The sequence below is a fragment of the Oryx dammah genome, unplaced genomic scaffold (genome assembly GCF_014754425.2).
Source record: "Oryx dammah isolate SB20612 unplaced genomic scaffold, SCBI_Odam_1.1 HiC_scaffold_24, whole genome shotgun sequence".
Taxonomy (NCBI): Eukaryota; Metazoa; Chordata; class Mammalia; order Artiodactyla; family Bovidae; genus Oryx; species Oryx dammah.
Genome location: NW_024070208.1, coordinates 67,047,571 through 67,072,217, shown reverse-complemented (window position 1 = coordinate 67,072,217; position 24,647 = coordinate 67,047,571). Strand labels below are relative to the sequence as shown.

Below are 24,647 nucleotides of genomic sequence, written 5' to 3'. Positions count from 1 at the left end.
TCAGAGGTCATTTGAAATCTTTTTGATTTTTTAAAAATTTTATAAGTTCAGCACTTCTCTTTTCTATTCTGTCACTTTGTATTAATTATAGTTTCTGGCTGTTGACTGGATATGATACTTCCTAATAAAAGCTGACTTATCTCTTTCTCCTTAAGTACAGTGATAAGCACAGTGTCTGCTGAGGCATCTTATCTCAACTGGGAAGTCAGGGACTATGGACTAGTGGCTCTACTAATGTGAAAAGAGCTAAAACAGCTCATGCCATATTTTCTATATTAGTGCATCTTTAGATATCTATAGGAACTTTGGAAATATATAGACAGTTATTCAATATCAGGTTTTAAAAAATAGCAAATTTTTGAAGTAACATTTTGAAAATGGATGAATATATCATTTTTTCTAGGAGAAAATGATCAATATTCTTTAAAATTTTCCACCAAATAATTAACAGCTTTATTAGAGATATCCCTAGAGCAGGCATGTGCTTTGCAACATAGATAAGTCCATTAGGAGGCAGAGAGATAGGAGGGAACACAGTCACAACACCAAAGATGCACTTTGTATATAATGGGATACAAATCAGATGCTATCAAAATACTCAGCTTTACGTATGTCAGTGGCTTAGTTACAGTGGATAAAAATTATCAAGCATCTTCAATGAAATTATGTGAAATGCTCCTTGCAATCTACTCTGTAATTTATAGGCTTTCAGTCATTTCTTTTTATAGCTTTTAAAAATGGAAGAATATCTTGACAATGCATGCATACTACTTGCCATTGTTTGTTTCTGAGTCAGTTAATGAAATTCTGATTCCAGTATTTTAAGAAAAGCTATGTATTGTTTTCATCATCCTGCAAATACACCTTCAATTGAAAACATTTTTTTCTTTTAAAAAGGAAGAGGTTGGAATTGAGAATAATAAAGTTACAGACATACTAAATCCTCATTCAAAGTCACTTCCGTGCTCTTCACATTTGCAGGTTTAACATGTTAGCGATTAAGAACATTTAAGTTAGATTCATATTTTAGATTCAAAGAAGACATGTTTTCAAATGGTCTATCATGTAAACGTTGATTTTTAGGTACTTTGTCAACATGCCAACTTGGCTTCCAAGAAGTTAGTACCTTCTCATAAGTATAATTGTTACATTTGGAAAGATACCTTATTCTACTCAGAGCAAGAGAAGGGAGAAATCAAGACTCCACTAAGACATGTGTATCAGGGCAGAAGAGCTGTTACCAAAGCCCAGGAAATAACATCACTACACCCATCAGAGTCAGTGCCATAGTTTCAGTTGCGGCCGTACATCCTGCTCCAGCTGTGTCTAAAGTACTACCACCGTCTGTTTGATGGATTTGCTTCACGTCACTGAGGTTCATCTCCTCTGGCATCCCTGTAGAGGCAAATAAGAAAATCATGGAATGATGGATATACCACCTCACCATGATCCTTCTAGAACGACCCTCTACCCAAATTGTGGACACGATTGTTTATAATCTTTTTTGTGTAGTATTTCCTGTGTGTTTCACCTAACTCTAAACGACACATACTTCTGCATTTCTTAAATTGGAACGTATAAGACCTTGAGTGGGAGTGCTCAGAAACTTTATGAGAACAAAGTAAACTTTATGAGAACAAAGTAAAAAAGTACTTTCTAGCTTTTTGAAAGCATTTGGCATATTTCTCTAATGTTATCAAAGTAAAGAAATTTAATTAAAATGTCCTGAGGTATAGTATCAGTGCTTGGCCCAGAGATGTAACAATGGTAGGAACTGTGTGAAATCTCTTCTTATGAAAATAAAGCCATGTAAGGAGAGATAATTAAATTGGACATTTTTAAAAAGTAGAATTTATATAGATCATATTTTGTATTAGGATAAACTATACACAGATTCTTATTGAAATATATCAAAGAATAATAATAAATATTAAATGATACCCTTTATACATCTGTCAGTAGATCAAAGAATTTAGTAGTAGGATGGATTGGGGATTGAAGTTATGGATGAAGTGTTTGATTAAAGAAAAAAAATTATTGTACAACATTATAGACCAAAATCTACTCACATCCTGGTTATTACCTCTGTGTGTTGTAAAACCTGACAAACTGAGGAGGAGGCCAGTCCCCAGTTATTGGGGATGAAATATTTCATCCTTTAAGATTATTTTCTTGAAGAAGTTTACCTTACTATGATACCCCTAAGAAATTCTTGATTTATCAGTTACTATCTAGTATCACCCATGTGCTGAGACTGTGAGACTGTCTGGATTATCTCATGGTATGCCACCATCAGTCACAATTAACAGGTTTAAATTCAGTGTTACTAGGGCCACAAATATTGACATCGTAATTACAGTGAGACTGAAAAAAAAAGCTTCATATAACGAAAAGTCAATATTTATGTAATTAGGTCAATACATATATATAATTCAGAAAGTAAGCTCCACTGCGTTCAGGGATGAGAGCATTAAAACAGAGCTCAGCTCTACTGATCTGACATATTGATTTTACAGTCTGAGCACTTGTGTTATTATTCATTGTTTGGGTACTTGTTTTGCCCTTCTATGCCATTAGGCAAGATGAATAAACTAGCAATTCCTTTTTTTTTTTTATGGAGACTGGAGAAGAGTGTGCATATTTTAGTCATGGTTTTATACTCCTTGTTATGTTAGAATATAACAAGGAGCTGTGTGGACTCTAGGCAATTAAAATTTTTTCCAAGATAACGACATAAATTTGAGCTTTAAGGGATTTATTTTTCTTTTTTAAAGCACTGTGAGGAGGTGCCTGGATTGGATTCATGAAACACTTTTTCTTATGCCTTCTGGAGTCAGTATTTTCCTCATTCATTCATGAGCCAGGCACTGGTTTGGGCTTGAGGGTACCGTGGTGAGTACAAATATGAAAATAGAAAGATCTTAAATCTTATGTCTGCGAGTCAGGCAATATAGGAGGGATTATCTCATCTTCAGTCAGATGCCATTTTAACATTGGAGGTAGAGGTATTACCAATAAATGCAACAGTTCTAAGGATGATGGTCCCTTGAGATAAGAATTATATAGAAAGAATGAAAGATCTCTTGAAGAGCCTGGCAGTCAGGGCTGCAGTTTCAGATCAAATCACAACCTGGCCTGAACTTCTGTTAAGAAATCTTTGCATGCCAAGAAGGCCAAACCCACAATGATCTGATGTAGTGATTGTTTTCTTAAAGGAACTTAATTCACTAAGCTTACAAATTATACTAAAGCTCAGCCCAAGACCCATAAAACAAAAACCAGTTTGTTGATTTTGCACATTAATAAATTAAACAAAAATGAAGTAATTTAAATAAACTTTTCTATGCCTAATGGCAACACACAAAGATGACAATAAATTCTTATTTCTGCCCTTGGTGGCTTGCAGTCTGGAAGAGGTAGACAGATAGCCATGCTATTACAAAAACAAATGTTAAAATTCGGGAACTTGCTTGATGGTTGGTGCTATGAAGTAATATTATCTGACAAAAGATGAGGTGTCAGTTAACCCACTGTCTAATTGACAAAGGCAGGACAGAGAGGTGATGACAGCCAGTTTGGCAAGGATATAGCCCTTTATTAAGGAAGATTGCCAAAATATAGCAAAAGTGTTTAAAATGTACGCTTATCTAGACACCCAAATTCTGCTTTAGTGGAAAAATTCCATGGGAATAATTTTTAAAATATGCACATATTTATTCACAAAATGTTAATCTGTGCATTGTTAGTGAAAAGTCATAAGCCATTAAGTGTTGATTAGTAGGGAACTAGGTGAAAAAAATTGTGCCTTTACTTATTTTAAAAGATTCAAAAAGTAGATATTAGTACAGAAGAATGTTTTGATTTTATTTTATATACATACTTGCATGGTCTTTAAGGATCTTTGAACTCAGTCTATGGCTGCCGTTCTTTGAGAATAGGGAATCTATCATTGATTTCTATATTCACTGAGTAAGCATTTAAGTTGATAACTTTAATCCAGGACAGAAAATTGCAAAACCATAAAAATGTTTCTCCACTTCAATTTGATTTTCCCTTCCCACAGTTTTATTGGGATATTAATTGATAGAGCATTATGTAAGTTTAATGTGTACAATATGTTGATTTGATGTACTTAAATTTTATAAAATGATTGTTACCATAGTGTTAATGTCTCCAGCATGCCACATAGCTACCTTTTTTGTTTTGTTTTGTGGTGAGAACATTTAAGATCTACTCACTTAGCCCTTTCAAGTATATAATTCAGTGTTAATCACTGTAGTCACTGTGCTTGACATTAGATACCCAGAACTTATTTATCTTATAACTGAAAGTCTGTACCCTTGAACAACATCTCATTTACCCTACATCCCAGTTCTTGGCAGCCATCAATCTACTGTTTCTGTGAGTTTGCTTTTTTTTTTTTTTAAGTTATAGATACAAGTCATGCACCAGAGTATTCATCTTTCTCTGTCTGAGCTATCTCACTTAGGATAATGCCCTCAAACTTCATCTAAGTCATAGCAAATGGCAGGATTTTCTTTTTTCAGGTCTGAATAACATTCCATTGTTTTTATACACAATACATCTTTATCCATTCATCTACTGACAGGCTGTTTTTGTATCTTGGTTATTGTGATTAATGCTGCAGTGAAAATGGGAGTGCAGATATCTCTTTGAGATCCTGTTTACATTTCCTTTGGGTATATATCCAGAGATGGAATTGCTGGATCATACGGTAATTCTATATTTTAATTTTTTGGGAACCTCCATGCTGTTTTCCATTAGTGATTGGACCAATTTGCATTCCTACCAAGAGTGTACAAAGATCCCCTTTTCTCCACATCCTTGCCAATACTTATCATTTGTCTTTTTGATAATCAGTTCAATTCAGTCGCCCAGTGGTGTCCAACTCTTTGCAACCTCATGAATTGCAGCATGCCAGGCTTCCCTGTCCATCATCAACTCCTGGAACATGCTCAAACTAACGTCCATCGAGTTGGTGATGCCATCCAACCATCTCATCCTCTATTGTCCCCTTCTCCTCCTGCCTTAAATCTTCCCCAGCATCAGGGACTTTTCCAAGGAATCAGTTCTTCGCATCAGGTGGCCAAAGTATTGGAGTGTCACCTTCAGCATCAGTCTTTCCAATGATTATTCAGGACTGATTTCCTTTAGGATGAACTGGTTGTATCTCCTTGCAGTCTAAGGGACTCTCAAGAGTCTTCTCCAAAACCACAGTTCAAAAGCATCAATTCTTTGGCACTCAGCTTTCTTTATAGTCCAACTTTTACATCCATACGTGATTACTGGAAAAACCACAGCTTTGACTAGACCGACTTGTCGGCAAAGTAATGTCTCTACTTTTTAATATGCTGTCCACGTTGGTCATAGCTTTTCTTCCAAGGAGCAAGCATGTTTTAATTTCATGGCTGCAGTCACCATCCTCAGTGATTCAGGAGACAAAGAAATAAAGTCTGTCACTGTTCTCATTGTCTCCCCATCTATTTGCCATGAAGTGCTGGGACTGGATGCCATGATCTTAGTTTTCTAAATGTTGAGTTTTAAGCCAGCTTTTTCACTCTCCTCTTTCTCTTTCATCAAGATCTTTAGTTTCTCTTCACTTTCTGCCATAAGGGTGGTGTCATCTGCATATCTGAAGTTATTGATATTTCTCCAGGAATCTTGATTTCAGCTTGTGCTCCATCCAGCCTGGCATTTCACATGATGTACTCTGCATAGAAGTTAAATAAGCAGGGTGACAATATACAGCCTTGATATACTCCTTTCCCAATTTGGAACCAGTCTGTTGTTCCATGTCCAGTTCTAGCTGTTGCTTCTTGACCTGCATACAGATTTCTCAAGAGGCAGGTCAGGTGGTCTGATATTCCCCTCTCTTGAAGAATTTCCACCATTTTTTGTGATCCACATAGTCAAAGGCTTTGGCATAATTGATAAGGTGGAAGTAGATATTTTTCTGTAGCTCTCTCGCTTTTTCAGTGACCCAATGGATGTTGGCAATTTGATCTCTGGTTCCTCTGCCTTTTCTAAATCCAGCTTGAACATCCGGAAGTTCTCAGTTCACGTACTGTTTTTGATAATAGCCGTTCTAACAGTTGTGAGGCAATATCTTATTGTGGGTTTGATTTTAATTTTCTTCATAATTAGTGCTGTTGAGCATCTTTTCATGTATCTGTTCACATTTGTATGACTTATTTGGAAAAATATTTACTTCCTTAAGTTCAATCTCTTTTAATATAAAGACATAAAATTATACCGCAGCAACACAGAGTATAGAATAAAATATTAGAATTAGGTGAAAACCTGGAATTTTACATCTGAGAGAAAAGTAGTGAATGTAATAGCCAAATTCAGTGTGAGAATATTAACTTAGCAAGTACTTGCTAAATAAAATTGCTATGGATCTTGTAACATTCAATAAAAACTATTACCCTTGGTCATTACTTGATAGACTTGAATGGTCATTTATATTAAAATTAGCCATATGTATATTGACTGGACATTTGAGTGTATAACAAATCTGATATGGTTTATGTAACAGTTTACCATTTTTTAAATGATTAATCCATTCTTATCTGTTAGGAAATATAACTGATAGACTCACCCAGATTATTGAGTCACTTTAATCTAGGGTGTATCCTGAAAAAAATGCTGTTATTTTCCAGTTTTCCTTGGGGGCTTCCATGCAATCCAGTAACAAGAGCAGAGTGACTGTGCGGTTGAAGAGAGAAGGTCTGTGATAATCATGAATACCCTTATGGATTGTCACCTCTGTGATTTTCTATTTGATATTTAGAGTCTGACTAATAAATGGGATTATTATTCTGTTCTCTGTGAGAAAAGGTGTGAAATTTATTTATAGTTCTTTTGGTTGATGCTTTATAACCAAGCACAGTCTTCCTTTTTGACAAATTATGTGAGAATAATGAAGTAATTTTAATTGTTGGTAAGTTAAACAGTGAGTTAAAACATTAATAGGAGATTATGACTGTAAACCAAAGTTTACTTTAAATAAAGTATTATGATGTATTGAGATATTTCAGTTCTGGGTAATATCAGGGATTATTATCACTTGTTACTCCATCAAATAGATTATTGATTGCTCTCCAACAATTAATAGTAAATAGCTTTTATTTTTCAGGATAGAGTTTTTAGCAGAGAAAATACTGTTTGGATTTTTTCAGTTTCTAGTGTTATTTTTTATTCCATAATGACCATCCAGGTGTTTTTCCTCACTTTGCGGTATTGATTTCTGAAAACTTCAGAAAGGAAACATACATCTCATATGAAAAATGCTTCCCTGGTGGCTCAGATGGTAAAGCGTCTGTCTACAGTGTGGGGGACCTGGATTCAATCCCTGGCTCAGGAAGATCCCTGGAGAAGGAAATGGCAACCCATTCCAGTACTTTTGCCTAGAAAATTCCATGGACGGAGGAGCCTGGTGTCCATGGGGTCACAAAGAGTCGGACATGACTGAGCGACTTCACTTTCTTTTCTTTAATTATTTTAAGCAATTTTGTATTACTGTTGTGAGTTTTTTTAAAACAAGTATTGTGAAACTTCTAGAAATAATTTTTGAATAGAAAAATTTAAATGCAATTTTTGTGCAGTTGCTAATAAAGACCAAATATTGTGTGTGCTAAGTCACTTCAGTCACATTCGATTCTTTGCAACCCTATGGACTATAGCCCTCGAGTCTCCTCTGTCCATGAGTTTCTCCAGGGAAGAATACTGGAGTGGGTGGCCATGCCATCCTCCAGGGGACCTTCCCACCCAAGGATTGAATCTGTCTCTTGTATCTCCTGCATTGGCAGGGGGTTCGTTATAGAGTTTATTAAATATACTAGTCCTTATTTACATACTACAGACTTAGTTGTAAGAATTTACAAGTATTGAAACAATTAAAATTAGTGATTCTGTAAATTATTTGTGAAGAGTATAAGACTGATCAGATATTGCTAGTGAAGTCACAAAAGATTTGTATATCCTAACTTAGTGATAATATGGGGTTAAATACTATTAAAAATTAAGATATACTAAAGATATACCTGGACACATAGTAGTAATATTCAATTTACCAAAAATAGGAAAATTTTAAAGCACTCGAGAGAAAGGGCAGATAGCTTTTAACAGAACAAAATATTATATTAATTTTCAAGAGCAATAATAGAAGCTAAAATAAAGTCTAACTGAAAGAATGTAGAATTCTACACAAAGTTATACAGTATGGAAAAAATAAAGGCATAAGTAAATGTATTTTAACAAAGAGTGCTTTTAATATTCCCCAAATGATTCTAAAGTATTATTAAAAATGTATGTAAACATAAACAGCACAAATGGAGTGGGATGAAAGTTATTAATAGTGTTCAAAGTAATTGGCAAACATCTAGCTAGCTTACTGTATATAAGCATGTTGGTTAAGAAAACAATAACAAAATGATTAATTTAGATATAATTTTAAAAGATATAATTAAAATATTTGCAAATGATTGTTAAAACATTCTAAGGTATTTGTATGTTCTGAGAAGAAGTGAGAAATATTTACTTTAGGTTTTGTCAAGAAAAATGTATACTTGAATGAATGTAAAAATTTCAAGCCTAAGAATTTAAAAACTTCATGTGGAACATATATTCCTAATCCATTAAAGCAAAGGGGATTAATAAAATCCAATAGAAGTCAGGAAAGAATAAACATGCAAACAAATATGCCCAAAGTGCAAAATCAGATGTTAAAGCCATATGCAAATAATTTAGTAATCTCCAAATGAAATGAACTGCATCAATCGGAAAACAGACACTCAGTTTGGATTTCAAAAGAAATTTAGCACCATAATAAAATGATACATAAAAGGTGAGAGTAAAAGCTTGGAAAAACACACTACAAGTAAATAATAACCAAAAGAAAGGTGATGTCATTATATTAATAAAAGACATGAGTTTTGAACATTAAAAAGGGGTAAAGAAAGTCTTCACATAATAACAAAAGAAATAATTCAACATACAGATATAACAATTCTGTGCCTAAGAGCATATTTTCAAAATAAATCAATATTAATAAAGGAAAAGAATTGGATAAAATAACAAAGCAAAATGAACACATAAACATTCAGTGAGAAATTTTAATCCTGCTATCTCATTATCTGATAGCTCAAGCAAATGAAAATTAGTGAGGATATGGATGACTTGGTCATCCACATCTTTGGACCAGGAAAAGAACTCCACTGACTTCCAGCCATGATTCTAGTAATAATCCTAGTATCTCTTTGCCCTGTACCCCCACTCCTCCACATGGAAAAAGAACGGATTGCCCTGATCACTAAGTTGGGACGAAGAACCAAAATCCTTAACTTTTAAATTTCTCATCCTCTTTTGAACTGAGAAATGTGAGGATGCATATTACCCTGCTCTTCACCATGAGTTGAAGCTAACTCTTTCTGCAGGGAGGACCCATGATTTTCTAGCTATGCTTCTGACCTGACAGTAATTCTTGGATGAAATAATAGGTTTTATATGTCAGTACATTCTCTAGTCCAGTTTTTAACAGTAAAATAGCTGATATTTTTATCTGTCTGATGTGTAGTACTTATATTTCAATAGGTTCTAACCTCAGAAGAAGAAGGAGTATAACTTACTACACCAGACCCAGATACAAGCTTTACAAGTGGTCTAATAAATGAATAAATATAGCTAGCTAACAAAATTAGATAGCCTAACGTAGTTGACGACTAGTGGATATACTATGTAAATATTGTTTTAAAGTATACCTAAGACATTAACAAAAGGGATCACATAGCAGGACACAAAGCAAATAACAAGGAATTTTAAACAAAAAATATGAAATTTTGGGTGACACAATAAAATTAAATGTCAATACTAAAGGAAAACCATGATCCCTACAGCAAACCTTATCTAAGGACATAAAACAAGACCTAAATAAACAGATGTATCAAGTTCATAGATGAGAAACTTTGTTTATACTGTGTCTCTTTTACTATATTCTGAAATTCCATCATAATGTCCTTTGGTGTGGATCTATTGGATATTAGATCCACTGTGCTGGGCTGTCAGTGAAGCCTACAGACTCATGTCCATCTTGGGACATGTTGAATTCTTTATTGATGATTTCCTGTTTACCATATTCTCAATGTCTGGGTGTCCCATTATTTAAGTGTTGGATTTCTGGAAAGTGTCCTCTGGTTTTCTCTTCTAGTTTTTATCATTTTACTCTAGTTTCTAGGGGATTTCTTGAACTTAAGTTTTTTTTCCTTGAGGTTTTCATTCTTCTGTTCAGAGTTTAGATTTACTAAACTTGATCTTATTCCTCTATATATCCCCTTTGTTTTTGTTTGAGACTTCTTGGACTTTATTAAGACACTAATTACAGTATTTTTTCAAAGTACTGTAGTCTTTAATACAATTTTTTTTCCTGCTTGTAGATATATGGGGGGCTCCATGCAACCCTTTACATAAGTGTAATCCCTGATTCATGGTTGTTTAAGAAGTCTAAGTGAAAATTTCGTTAGAACTCTGGGTGTGTGCATCAGTTCAGTTCAGTTCAGTCGCTCAGTCATTTCTGACTCTTTGCAACCCCATGAATTGCAGCATGCCAGGCCTCCCTGTCCATCAACAACTCCCAGCGTTCACTCAAACTCACATCCATTGAGTTGGTGATGCCATCCAGCCATCTCATCCTCTGTCGTCCCCTTCTCCTCTTGCCCCCAATCCCTGCCAGCATCAGAGTCTTTTCCAATGAGTCAACTCTTCGCATGAGGTGGCCAAAGTATTGGAGTTTCAGCTTTAGCCTCATTCCTTCCAAAGAAATCCCAGGGCTGATCTCCTTTAGAATGGACTGGTTGGATCTCCTTGCAGTCCAAGGGACTCTCAAGAGTCTTCTCCAACACCACAGTTCAAAAGCATCAATTCCTTGGCGCTCAGCTTTCTTCACAGTCCAACTCTCACATCCATACATGAAAACTGGAAAAACCATAGCCTTGATTAGATGGACTTTTGTTGGCAAAGTAATGTCTCTGCTTTTGAATATGCTATCTAGGTTGGTCATAACTTTTCTTCCAAGGAGTAAGCGTCTTTTAATTTCATGGCTGCAATCACCATCTGCAGTTGATTGTGCATAGGGCTCAGTAATTAGTAGACAGATATGATCTTGTTTCCATGTTTGTTGAGGAAGCTGCCTATGTTAGTTGGATAGGGTAATTAACGCTGAAAAATCAAATGCCTCCTAAGTATTGGCAGCAGTGTCTACTGCCAGTCCTGGGAATCCTGTGCATTGTAACTAAGTACCTCACGTCCCTATCGACACATCCATCCATGGTCAGCAGAACCCACAGAGATGAGGGGAGAAAAAAACTGACAATTAAAACCATTCATCTGGAAGGAGTACCTAACATTTCCGCTTACTGAGTTTATTGGCCAAAGCTAATCACATGACTCTAACCTCAAGGGACAGGGATATATAGTCCTACTATGTGCACAAAGGGGTAAAGAAACATATTTTGTAGACCAGAAGTCTCTCAGGTCCCCTTTAACTGTCTTTGTTTCTTCTTAAGCTAGAACTTCTCAGCAGAGACTTTTTGATATCTTGCCTCAGAGTAATTCCTTGCCTGCAGGAATTCTGGGAGCCAGGTGAGAGCAGGCTTGGGGGAGGGTATAGGTCTCAACATTTATTATTTATACATATGTGTATGTATGTTTGTATACATTTTCCAATTATCTTTTTTTTTTGGGGGGGGGAATAATACTCCTGCCTTCAGCTGTGCCCAGTCCAGAGACCCTTTCTAGATTATACTTCCTGTAGCATACTCACATTTGGGAGAGATGGACTGATCAATAGGGAGTGGAGAAAGAAATCACTGAATGATATAGCTGTTGACTAGTCCTTCTTTTATGTGAGCTCCTTCTTACCAGTGGTGACAGATGATGCCTATTCCTGTATTTTTTGAAGATGTTGTTGAACAAATTTGGTTCATTCTCTGCTTTCTTCAATGTTGCTTGTCAATTGCCTTCCCTGGGCTTCCTACATATTCATTACTCATCCATTAGCTTTATTGTTTCCAAATGTTGTTATCATCACCTCTTCTATTTCCTTGGCTCAGTAAATTTTATATTTTTGTTAAAAGTAATTCTTATGCTTTTAGTGGGGTAGCAGGAGGGAGTAAAATTATATGTGTTTCATCAGTCTATCATCTTGAAGGCAACTTGCTCAGTATTTCCAGCATCTGGTCACTGAAACTAGTTTTTTTAACTTAAGAAACTTTTTAAAGTGTGAGAAACTTAATTTTTTTATTTTTTATTTTTTTTTATTTTTTATTTTTTATTTTATTTTTATTTTTATTTTTTTTTAAATTTATTTATTTATTTTTAATTTTTACTTTACAATTCTGTATTGGTTTTGGCATAGATTGACATGAATCCACCACAGGTGTACATGCGTTCCCAAATAATTTTATGTTGGAATATAGTTGATTTATGGTGTTTTGTTAATTTCAGGTGTATAGCAAAGTGATTAAACATGTACACATAACAATTCTTTTTCATATTCTTTCCCATATAGATTATTACACAATATTGAGTAGAGTTTTCTGTGCCATATAGAAGGTCCTTGTTGCTTATCTATTTTATATATAGTAGTGTATATATGTTAACCCAAACTCCTGATTTATCCTGTCCTCTGTTCCCCTTTGGTAACCATAAGTTCGTTTTCTGTCTGTGACTGCAGCTCCATCTTGACTCTTTGGATAAGTCTAGGTCTCTTTTGTCCATTCACACTGGTGTAGTTCAGGTGGTTCTGGTGATCAGTGTTCCTGCTTTTATGGTGATTATTTTCATCAAAACTACTGAGCATCATTCCATGTTAGCCAGGAAACTTACCAGTAAAGGCTGATTGTTCACTCCCCACTGATAAAAAATAGTGCAAAACAGCCTGCTGCCTTATGGAAGAATGATTGAATGCATGCTGGAAGACTGGAAGGCAGGTTCTTTTGCCTTTGCATTGCCTAATCCATGGTGCATTTGCTGTGTAATTTTGTAAAGCTTGTTAAATGTACCAGGAGAAGGCCTATCTAGCCACAGAGCTCTGGGAATAATTGGAAAATTGAGGCCTACCACAATTTGGGCCCTTTAAATATTCTCTTTTATTCGGACTTTCTGTTAGACCCATAATGCATATCTTTAAGATACTGGGTTGGGCCTTGATTAAATAGATTACATTTTCACTTACTAGTATTTGCTAAAAATTAGCTGCATCAAATAAAATGTGAACACTGAGAAGGAGGTAGTTTTTCTCCCAATGAAATGTGAAAATTAGCTTCAGACAAAATTTGCCTGTTTTACTTCAGTGACTGAAGAATATTAAGTAGCTAATGTTTAGAGCCTAAAAATATTGTAAGAATATCTGAGAATGTTGTGCAAGAGAGATTGTAAAACTTATTATGTTTATTAAATGGAAATGAGTTATCTTGGCTTGCATATGAGTCATCATGTGTATTATTATAAATTAATATATTTAACTTAGTATTTCAAACTTTAAATGTTTTATATGTTATTTTTTAAGAAGAAATTATATTGGCCCAAGGGATAGCTCAACAAAATTATAGGGAACTAACCAGTGCTATTGGAGAAAGCAACGGCAACCGACTCCAGTCCTCTTGCCTGGAAAATCCCATGGACGGAGGAGCCTCGTAGGCTGCAGTCTGTGGGGTCACGAAGAGTTGGACACGACTGAGTGACTTCACTTTCACGCATTGGAGAAGGAAATGGCAACCCACTCCAATGTTCTTGCCTGGAGAATCCCAGGGATGGGGGAGCCTGGTGGACTGCCATCTGTGGGGTCGCACAGAGTCAGACACAACTGAAGCGACTTAGCAGCAGCAGCAGCCAGTGCTATCATCCCCAAAACTATCAATATTATTCATGAAAATAGCCAGAAAACACAGCACTTGAGGACAAGTACTTAGGTTGTTGAGTAGGGGTGGCTCTCTGTTCGCCCTTGTGGTGTTCTCAATTGGAGGTTTGTATTCAGATGGGACCATGGAAGATTTTAAAGTGTATTATTTACTCTACTTTGGGTTGACAAGACATTATGAAAATAACAGGTCCGTGTATAAAGAGGGAAGACTCTCATATTGAAAGCAGGTGAATTATGCGGGTGCTGAAAATTGCAGGATCACCTTCTCTGACCCTTTATGGAAATTCACCTGTTCTTGCATTATATCTCCTGGAATAAATAAATAATCCATACTCAGTCTCTCTCAAGCCCATAATTCATTGGTGCCCCAGTATCTAATTCTGTGTGATATATTCTAATAAATGGTACAGTTTTCCAAATACAGGAAGTTTTTAGGCATAAACCTGTCTGACAGCAATCATGTGAATTCTTTCTGTCCTTGTCTCCATCTGTTGTGCAGTTGTTAACACTGCTGTGTTTTTTACTGTTGTCTTTTCTTGTCATCATCAGTCAGCTTAAGACTGCTTAAATAGGTATTTTTTATCACTTATATTTGGGTTTATAAATTGATCTCATTCACTTAATTTTAAGCCCCTCAAAGTCATGATTATGGCTCTTTTTCTATGAGTCTTTTATGGGCTTGTAAGTAGCTATACACAGTACCCTACATGTTGCAGAAACAATTTTTGAATATACGACTTACTGAAAATGTTTGATATGTAAATAAGCACTTAACACTTTTTAATTTATTTAAATTGGAGCTACCCAGATTTCCAGAATTCATGCTAGAAAGCAATGGAGTATAGTAGACAGGAGCTGAGGTCAAGCCCCAGAAACCTGAGAAAATTCATATAGTCATTGAGATTCAGTTTCTTCATCTGTAATATTTACATGATAATAATGCCTTCTCCCAGGATAGATGTGAAAATTAAATGAAATCATAAATATGAAAAAGCACTTTATGATTTTTTTACATCGACAAAAGTATAGTTATTATTTGAAGATTAGAGGCTAAGGCAGGCAAAGTGAGTTGAACGGCAGAGTTTCCTTGGAAAATAGATGATAGAACCATAAATAGGATGTCAGTCTCCTGATGCCCAGTCAGGACATGGCAAGGGGACTCGCCACCTGGGAGCAGATTACCTGCACTGTTCAAAAACATATACTGATGCTATACAATGTAAATAGGAACCCAATAAGTTAGAATCATCTCTACTATCAAAGGATTGTCATTATAAAGATAATTCAGCTGCTTATATACATATATATGTACTTATTATAAGTACTTAAACTTCAGTGTTTAGCCAGGATGATTCTTTGGCTTATGTGTAGTATGAGCCCCTATATAGTTGGCACTTGATAAATATTATTTTGAACAAATAAATTTATATGAAACTGTGACCTCAGTAAATGTTCAGTTCAGTCGCTCAGTCATGTCCGACTCTTTGCGACCCCATGAATCGCAGCACGCCAGGCCTCCCTGTCCATCACCAACTCCCAGAGTTCACTCAGACTCACGTCCATCGAGTCCATGATGCCATCCAGCCATCTCATCCTCGGTTGTCCCCTTCCCCTCCTGCCTCCAATCCCTCCCAGCATCACAGTCTTTTCCAATGAGTCAACTCTTCACATGAGGTGGCCAAAGTACTGGAGTTTCAGCTTTAGCATCATTCCTTCCAAAGAAACCCCACGGCTGATCTCCTTCAGAATGGACAGGTTGGATCTCCTTGCAGTCCAAGGGACTCTCAGGAGTCTTCTCCAACACCACAGTTCAAAAGCATCAATTCTTCGGCGCTCAGCCTTCTTCACAGTCCAACTCTCACATCCATACATGACCACAGGAAAAACCATAGCCTTGACTAGACGGACCTTAGTCAGCAAAGTAATGTGTCTGCTTTTGAATATACTATCTAGGTTGGTCATAACTTTTCTACCAAGGAGTAAGTGTCTTTTAATTTCATGGCTGCAGTCACCATCTGCAGTGATTTTGGAGCCCCCCAAAATAAAGTCTGACACTGTTTCCACTGTTTCCCCATCTATTTCCCATGAAATGATGGGACCGGATGCCATGATCTTCGTTTTCTGAATGTTGAGCTTTAAGCCAACTTTTTCACTATGCACTTTCACTTTCATCAAGAGGCTTTTTAGTTCCTCTTCACTTTCTGCCATAAGGGTGGTGTCATCTGCATATCTGAGGTTATTGATATTTCTCCTGGCAATCTTGATTCCAGCTTGTGTTTCTTCCAGTCCAGCGTTTCTCATGATGTACTCTGCACACACACAAAACCAACCTTCGCCACCACTGGCATAAAGAATCCTCTGCACTCTCCATCTTGTGTCTTAAAAAGTCCTCTGTACTTTCCATGTCTCCTCTCCATACTGCTGGTAACCATAGGTCTTTTTAATTGCCTCCGTGGTTTTGCCTGGTCCAGAATGTCATACATGGTATCACACAAAATGTAGCACTTTTAGATTAGTTTCTTTGTCTTAGTAATACCCATGTACAATTGCTCCATGTCTTTCTATGGCTTAATAGCTCATTTCTTTTTTGCACCAAGTAATCCATTACTGGCATGCATCAGTTTATTTATCCATTCACCCTTTGAAGGACATCTTGGTTGCTTCCAAAATCTGGTGATTGTGAATTAAGCTGCTGCTAACATCCTTGTGTAGGATTATGTGTAGGGATAAATTTTGAACTCTTTTTGAAATACCAAGAGTGTGGTTATTGGATCTTGTGGTAAGAGTATGTTTTCTCAATGGTAAGAGTATGTTTAATTTTATAACAAACTGCCAAAGTGTCTCCCAAAGTAGCTATACCATTCTGCATTGCCACCAGTGATATGAGAGTTCCTATTTTTTTCACCACCTCATCAATATTTGGGTCAGTGTTCCCGATTTGGGTCTTTGTAATAGATGTATGGTGGTATCTCATGGTGTTTTAATTTGTATTTTCTTCATAATGTGATGTGGAACATATTTTCGTATGATCAGATGCTATTTGTATATCTTCTTTGAGATGTCTGTTAAGATCTTTGGCCCATTTTTTAATCAGGTTGTTTGTTTTTTTATTGTGGAGTTTTAGGTGTTCTTTGTATATTTTGGATAGCAATCCTTTAACGGATGTGTCTTTCAAAATATTTTCTCCCAGTCTATGGCTTGTCTTTTCATTTTCTTGATGCTGTCTTTTGTATCACAGGAGTTTTTATTTATTCTTTAAATCACAATGCTATATATTAGAGCTCCAGAACTTATTCATCTTTTAATTGCAACAGAAGTTTTAAATGTTCTTGAAGTCCAGCTTATAAGTTATTTCTTTCACAGGTACTGTGTCTCTAGTGTTTTATAGAAAAAAGTTATTTTTTTTTAGTACACTGTTTCTCTGTAGATTTTTCATGGAACCTGTTTCTCACCTTTTAGGCATGTGTAGGACCTTTGTGCAAAGAGAATCTATTGCTTCAAGAATATTCTGATGTAACAAAGGAAACTGGGTCTTTCGATGATAGGTGTTATTTTGAGTAAGGGTCAGTTTCAACACAGAATGAGTTGGGAAACAATAATTTCCCAGTGAAAATCCAGAGAGAATGTATCCATGGAGGTGAGGATGTAGGATATTGCACAGCAGAACATGAGTAAATGGGAACCAGAGGGAAATGATACTCCCTGAGCATCTCTAAGTAGTCTTACAATGTCTCCCTACTTCTGCATATGGACAAAATGTGAGTGTATACTTCTAATGCCAACAATGAATACATCATGAGTAAGAATGGTGATAATGACAGTATTAAAAAATAGACTTTAAGATGGAAAGCTGGATGTAACTTATATGTACCAACTCAAAAATTTTGAACACTTGTTTTCTAAATTTTTTTGGATAAGTGAAGTAACATTTCAGCAGCTTGTGCAGATACAGCTTCTAGAAGTTTTTTTTAAGTATTAGTTGAACCATATTTATTGAATGAAACTGTCACAGCCACATGGTATACCTTATGCACATGATAAAGGTCTCTCATAACATTCTCATGGATATTAGCTTATTTGTGAAATACTAAAGCTGGGACACAAACTAATAGGATCTGGGATGCTGCCATTCTAGTCTCATCTCGTTGTGCACACAGTAGCATAGTGGGTGCTAGGTAAGACCTCAAAGATCATTTCCACAATGAGATTCAGTTAAGGCAGAAAATGAATCCCATATTCAACACTAAACTTCTCCCTTAAACAATATCTATACTTTATTATTGTCTTGAGACAGCGGTTATCCTTCTATGTAGCACAGTTTCTCAACCTTGTTTATGTAATTTATGGCCAATTTTAAATGAAAAAACTTTTTTCCACAGCCCCAGTTTAGAAAGCTGATTTTAACTACAGTGTTAGTTAAATACGTATAATGACACAATTAGATGCAAACTTTTAATTTACGATGTAAAGCTAAAATGAACTTATAAATTAAAGTCAGTGATTAAATTAATACTAAAATTATCACTCAATTAATGCGATGCATGGCAGTCCTCCCAACTCTAAATCGCCAAAATATCATGAACACAGATAGTTGGTGTGATGGTTAATTTTAGGTATTGACTTGACAGGGCCACAGGGTGTCCACATATTATGTCAAACATTATTTTAGGTGTTTCTGTATGCTTGTTTTTGGATGAGATTAACATTCAAATGGGTAGGCTGCGTAAAGCAAATTGCCCTTCTTAGTGTGTGTCAGCCTCATTCAATCAGTTGAAAACGTGGCTAGAATAAAATTCAGATCCTTCATCAAGTAAGAGAGAATTCTTCCTGCCTGATTGATGTTAAACTGGGGCTTTGCTTTTTTATACTTTTAGATTTGCATGGAAACATTGGCTTTTACCGGTTCTTGAACTTACCAGCCTTTGGACTGGACCGTGTTGATTCACCCTGCAGATTTTGGAAGGTCCTGACCTCTCTAACTGTGTGAGTCAATTTTTATAATATAGAATAAATCATCATAATGTATATATAATATACATACATCCTATTGGTTATGTTTTTTCTGAAGAACCCAAAATAATAGAGATTTTGGTACCAAGAGGGATTCTAGAGGAACAGGGTTTTGATGAGTGTTTTGTTTTGACTTGGTTCTGAGGTTTCTAGATTGATTCACTAATCTGATTGGACTTAAAGATGTTAATGATTCCATTTCCATTGGTAAAGAGAACATTGGTAGTCCTTGTTATGATCTGGCAATAGAGATACACAAAATATTTCCATTGGATATTTTCTTTTAATTATCTACTTATAAGAAGCAAAGAAATGGGTAACTGTGTATGTGATACTTTTGAATATTATGTCAAACTAGTGGATATAAGGGGATTGATTGTCTGGTTGCTCCTCGTGTTGACGGACAAAGTAGGGAAAGAGAAGATGAGTTCAAGTGCTATTTAAATGACTTGAAAACTTCTACTTGCACCCTGAAGGATCCTTTCAGTTTCTATAGATGCTGGGTTGAGTTCATTGAAAATCAAACCTAGAATCTCATCCTGTCACTGGCTGAGCAAATTAAACTTTTGGCCTTGAAGGGTGTCAATTGTTAAAGTGATGGCATTGATTGGAAAGGAATGGGATCCTAAAAGTTGGAATGGGGATATGTGGGAAGACCGTGATGAATTTGAGGACACTGGGCTCCTAAATCCTGATTGGTTGTCTTTGCCAGTAGAAGCAGTTTCCCCATCCTCAGTGGAAGTGGCTTCTCTACCCACTTTTGAGGGAATTAACCCTGCATTGCCTGAGAGAAATACAGTGGCGTCTCCTGAGGTAGTTGACATTGAGACAATGTAATTCTCTGCAGGATCCTCCCCCAACTATTTTATTTTTTACTTCTGACTTACAGCTGGATTCAAGTTCTATCAGGCCCGGATCAGGCCTGGAATAAGAAACGAACTGTAGCTCATGAGGAGGTGCCCTGTATTACAAAAGAACTATTTGAGTTTTCAAATTTATATGGCAGAAAGCTGCAAGGGAACACGTGTGAATATGAATATATAAGATGTGGGCGAACGGTGGAAGGAGCATAAACTTGGATCTGGCTGAACTTATTGATAGGAGCTTACTAAGCAGACATTCTGCATGAAATGTTTCAGCTTGAGGAGTCTGAGAGGAGTCTAATAATGTATTTGGTTGGTTAGCTGAAATATAATCCACAAGGTGAACAACAATGAATAAGTTAGAGATATCATATAGGATTTGGTCTAATGCACAGGAACAGGTTCAAAGGTTCAGGGGGATTAGAGTGCTAGAGTGGATTTGTCATTTAAGACTTAGTCATCCACCCTGGGTGCATCCAGAAGCAATTTTTACCCCAACTATGAGAAATAAATTTATGTGGGGAGCTCCAGCATCCTGAAAAGATCTATGATTGTTCTCCTGTGTACACCCTTCTTTACAGTGAAAACTGAGGTTGCTGAATCAGGAAACCTAACTGGGAGGGGGGTAATTAGACTTTGAGGTGGAAGGGGCCAAACAGTGGTAGTAAACCACCAGGGCAGAGTGGGTATGGTTAACTTATTTTCAAAGGACTGTCAAATCAGCAGTCAGAACATTGCCAGAACTAATGCAGTCCTGTGGCCTAGTTTATTATGATGCTCTTAGAAGTGAAATAAATAGGAAACGTACTAAATTCTTGTGATACACACACACACAAACACAAGCATAGAAATTATTGGTCAAGTGAACAAAAGTCTAATCTGAATCATAAAAATGGAGGTATGCCTCCTCAATCAATTCCTAGACTTGGACCAATTTTTAGATCCAGAACCCTTTGAATGAAGGGGAAGCCAGGTCTCCTTAGAGAAAGATCTTGATATTCAATACAATGCCCCCAATTTTGACTTTTATTTTTTCTCCCAACTTTCACCAAAGGGACCTATGGCTTTTTACTAGGGTAAGTGTGTATTAAGGAAAAGAAAATTAGATCTCTTAGGTATTACTGACATCAATTCTTTTTTTTTTTAATTAATTTATTTATTTTTGTTTTTATTTTTATTTTTAATTTTACTTTATTTTACTTTACAATACTGTATTGGTTTTGCCATACATCAACATGAATCTGCCACGGGTGTACACATGTTCTCAATTCTGAACCCTCCTCCCACCTCCCTCCCCATACCATCTCTCTGGGTCATCCCACTGCACCAGCCCCAAGCATCCTATATCCTGCATCAAACCTAGACTGGCGATTCATTTCTTATATGATATTATACATGTTTCAATGCCATTCTCCCAAATCACCCCACCCTCACCCTCTCCCAGAGTCCAAAAGACTGTTCTACACATCTATGTCTCTTTTGCTGTCTCGCATACAAGGTTATAAGAAAAACACCAATACAGTATACTAACACATATATATGGAATTTAGAAAGATGGCAATGATGACCCTGTATGCAGGACAGCAAAAAAGACACAGATGTGTATAGCGGACTTTTGGACTCAGAGGGAGAGGGAGAGGGTGAGATGATTTGGGAGAATGGCATTGAAACATGTATAATATCATGTAAGAATCGAATCGCCAGTCTATGTCCGATGCAGGATACGGCATGCTTGGGACTGGTACACGGGGATGATCCAGACAGATGTTGTGGGGAGGGGGGTGGGAGGTGGGTTCATGTTTGGGAACGCATGTACACCCATGGTGGATTCATGTCAATGTATGGCAAAACCAATACAGAATTGTAAAGTAAAATAAAAAATAAATTTAAAAAAAAGGCAAAAAAAAAAAAAAGAAAAACACCAATAACAGTATACTAACACATATATATGGAATTTAGAAAGATGGTAATGATAACCTTGTATGCGAGAGAGCAAAAGAGACATCAATTCTTAACTGACACGGATTCCAGGAGACTCAAAATATCAGTCTGGTCTACCAGTCAGAGTAGGAACTTATGAAGGTCAGATGGTCCATGGAGTTTTGGCTTGGATCCATCTCACAAGAAACTCACTGGGCCCCTGAACCCAGCCCGGCATTATTTCTGCAGTTTTGGAATGCATAATTGGAATAGAAATATTCAGTAGCTGGTAAGATCCCCACATGAGTTCTTGACCTGAGCTGTGAGGACTGTTGTGGTGGAAGTCCAAGTTTGAAGCCTCTAGAATTGACTCTATGAAGGACAATGTGAAATAAAACACTACTGAATTCCTGGAGGGATTGCAGAGGTTTGTGCACTATCAAGGACTTGGAAATATACAGGACTGATGATTTCTACAACATCCTATTCAACGCACCTATTTGGCCAGTGTGGAAGACAGATGGATCCTGGAGAATGACAGTGGATTATTGTAAGCTTAGTCAAGTGGTGAGTTCAGTTGCAGTTGCTGTGCTTGGTTTGATTTTATTACTTGAGCCAATTAACACATCCCCAGGTACCTGGTAGGCAGCTAATGATCTGGCAAGTGCTTTTTTCTCTAGCTCTGTCATAAGGACCACCGCAAGCAGTTTGCTTTCAGCTGGCACGGTGAGCAGTAATGCCTTTACTATGTATCAGGGGTGTATCAACGCTTTAACCCTGTGTCATGATTTTTGTCATAGAGAAAGATCTTTATCATCTCTCTTCCTCAGGGTATTACGTTGGTTCATTACATTGATGACCTTCATGCTGATGGCACTTAGTAAGAAGGAGCACCTTTTCTAGATTTAATGGTAAGACGTTTACATGCCAGAGAGTTGGAAATAAATACTAAAAAGATTCAGAGACCTGCCTCAGTGAGATTTCTAGAGCTTCAGTGATGTGGACTGTGTCAAGATATCCACTTTAAGGGGAAGGATTCAGGTGGCAATAGTACAAGTTCTGATTTGGGCCTACTCATTCTTCTGTGAGTCACATGATAATTTTTCTCTGTGCATTTATATGATATATTCATTTTACTGTGGTGGCTCAGACGGTTAAGCATCTGTCTACAATGTGGGAGACCCGGGTTCAATCCCTGGATTGGGAAGATCCCCTGGAAAAGGAAATGGCAATCCACTCCAGTACTATTGCCTGGAAAATCCCATGGACAGAGGAGCCTGGTAGGCTATAGTCAGTGAGGTCGCAAAGAGTTGGACATGACTGAGCGACTTCACTTTCTTTCTTTCTTGAGAGGATCAGACCATTTCATTTTTAATCATTCTGTTCCTTTCTCATTCATTCACTGTGGGCAAGTGAGTAGTGTGAATTATTTTTCAGTATGATTCTAAACATAAACATGGATATTGACACTGATTCCCTAATATTTATTTTTTAAGCTGTTTCTTGGTAATTCAGAATGAACATGGATGTTGACATAAACTGGCATAACATTTTTACTCAAAAAATCAACTTTACAGTGGATCACAATTGATTAATTACCCATGGATAGTGCAGTGTTCTGAATTTTTCCATTTGAGAAATACTGAGTTTGAATGAACTCTGGGAGTTGGTGATGGACAGGGAGGCCTGGTGTGCTGCAATTCATGGGGTCGCAAAGAGTTGGACACGACTTAGCGACTGAACTGAACTGAACTGAAAGTGGAGTGGTTAAAATTTTAAAAAATAGAGTCAAACCAACCCCAACTTAAAACCTAGTTTTTTTTTATTAGCTATGTATACTTGAGAAATGAGACAGTGAATATATAGCATTTAACACAGTGACTGGGACCTGGTGAACAATAAATGCCAATGGTTATTATTAATATTGAACAATTCCAACCTTATGACTTTGATGATATTTTTCTAATCCAGTGACTTTCTCTGCCAACCTACTACTCTGGGAGACGTGTTCTATATGTAATATCATTCAGTCATTAACGTGAAAAAACTTCTGTGTTCGAAACAGCAAGAGACAAGGGACTCTAGGAAACTGTGTATACATTCAGCCTGTTGTTTTCAGACTTCGGCGCATATTACACTTATCTAGAGCATACAGCTTCAAACACTCAGCTCCTGTCGTCAGAGATCTTGTTCTGATTGGCCTGAAGTGAGGTCCTTATATTCAGTGTTTTTAAAATGTAGATAGGCTTGGGTGGGCACCATGATTTAGTTCTTTTTCCTTCTCTTGTTTTTTAAGTATTAGTCATACTTAGAATTTTAAAGAATATACATATATATGTCCAATATATACTTGAACATACCTGTTCAGAAATATTAAAGTTTTTCTGTAGAGCCTTTAGTAATTATGCAATTGCAGAATGATGGAGCATCTTAGGCATATCATATATGGTAGGCCTGTCAGAGGTAGGTTTGGGGCTCCTTTTCAGAGATATCCTTTGGCAAGTAGGCAACCATGTTGCTGATAAGAATGTCCAGCAATTTCCAAGTTCTAATCCCCAAACTTTCATGCACAATACAAAAGAAAAGAAAATGATTTTGTTTTAACTCCCAAATAGTTTCAAAAATACATCTAGAAAGTGACTGAATTTGCTGAGTTGTTTTCTTTCTCTTTTTATGCTTCTTTTGTTATGCTACCAAATTTAATATGGCTGCTACTAATAATTAAATTAATGCTATTTTATTTCATATTTGTTTTTTGGAAAACCTCAAAGTATTTGGGATATTTCAGTAATGTCTATGGTTCATGCCTAAAAATCAATAGATAACATTTAGGTTTCATAGGTGAGCTACCATGCCAAGCTATTGGCATGGTGATTTTATGTGAGGGTTCTATAAGCATAACCATTATGATAAAG

The 24,647-nt window shown here is 36.4% G+C and overlaps 1 protein-coding gene across 1 annotated transcript in view; it reads right to left on the bottom strand.

The window, feature by feature from the left end:
* Positions 1-429: 429 nt before the first annotated feature.
* GPC5 (glypican 5) overlaps positions 430-24,647 on the bottom strand; it is a 1,587,765-nt gene continuing 1,563,547 nt past the window's right edge. Inside the window, exon 8 of the mRNA XM_040267332.1 lies at positions 430-1,395. Coding sequence (XP_040123266.1) covers positions 1,238-1,395 — 158 coding nt within the window. The 3' untranslated portion in view covers positions 430-1,237. The remainder of the gene's footprint in view (positions 1,396-24,647) is intronic.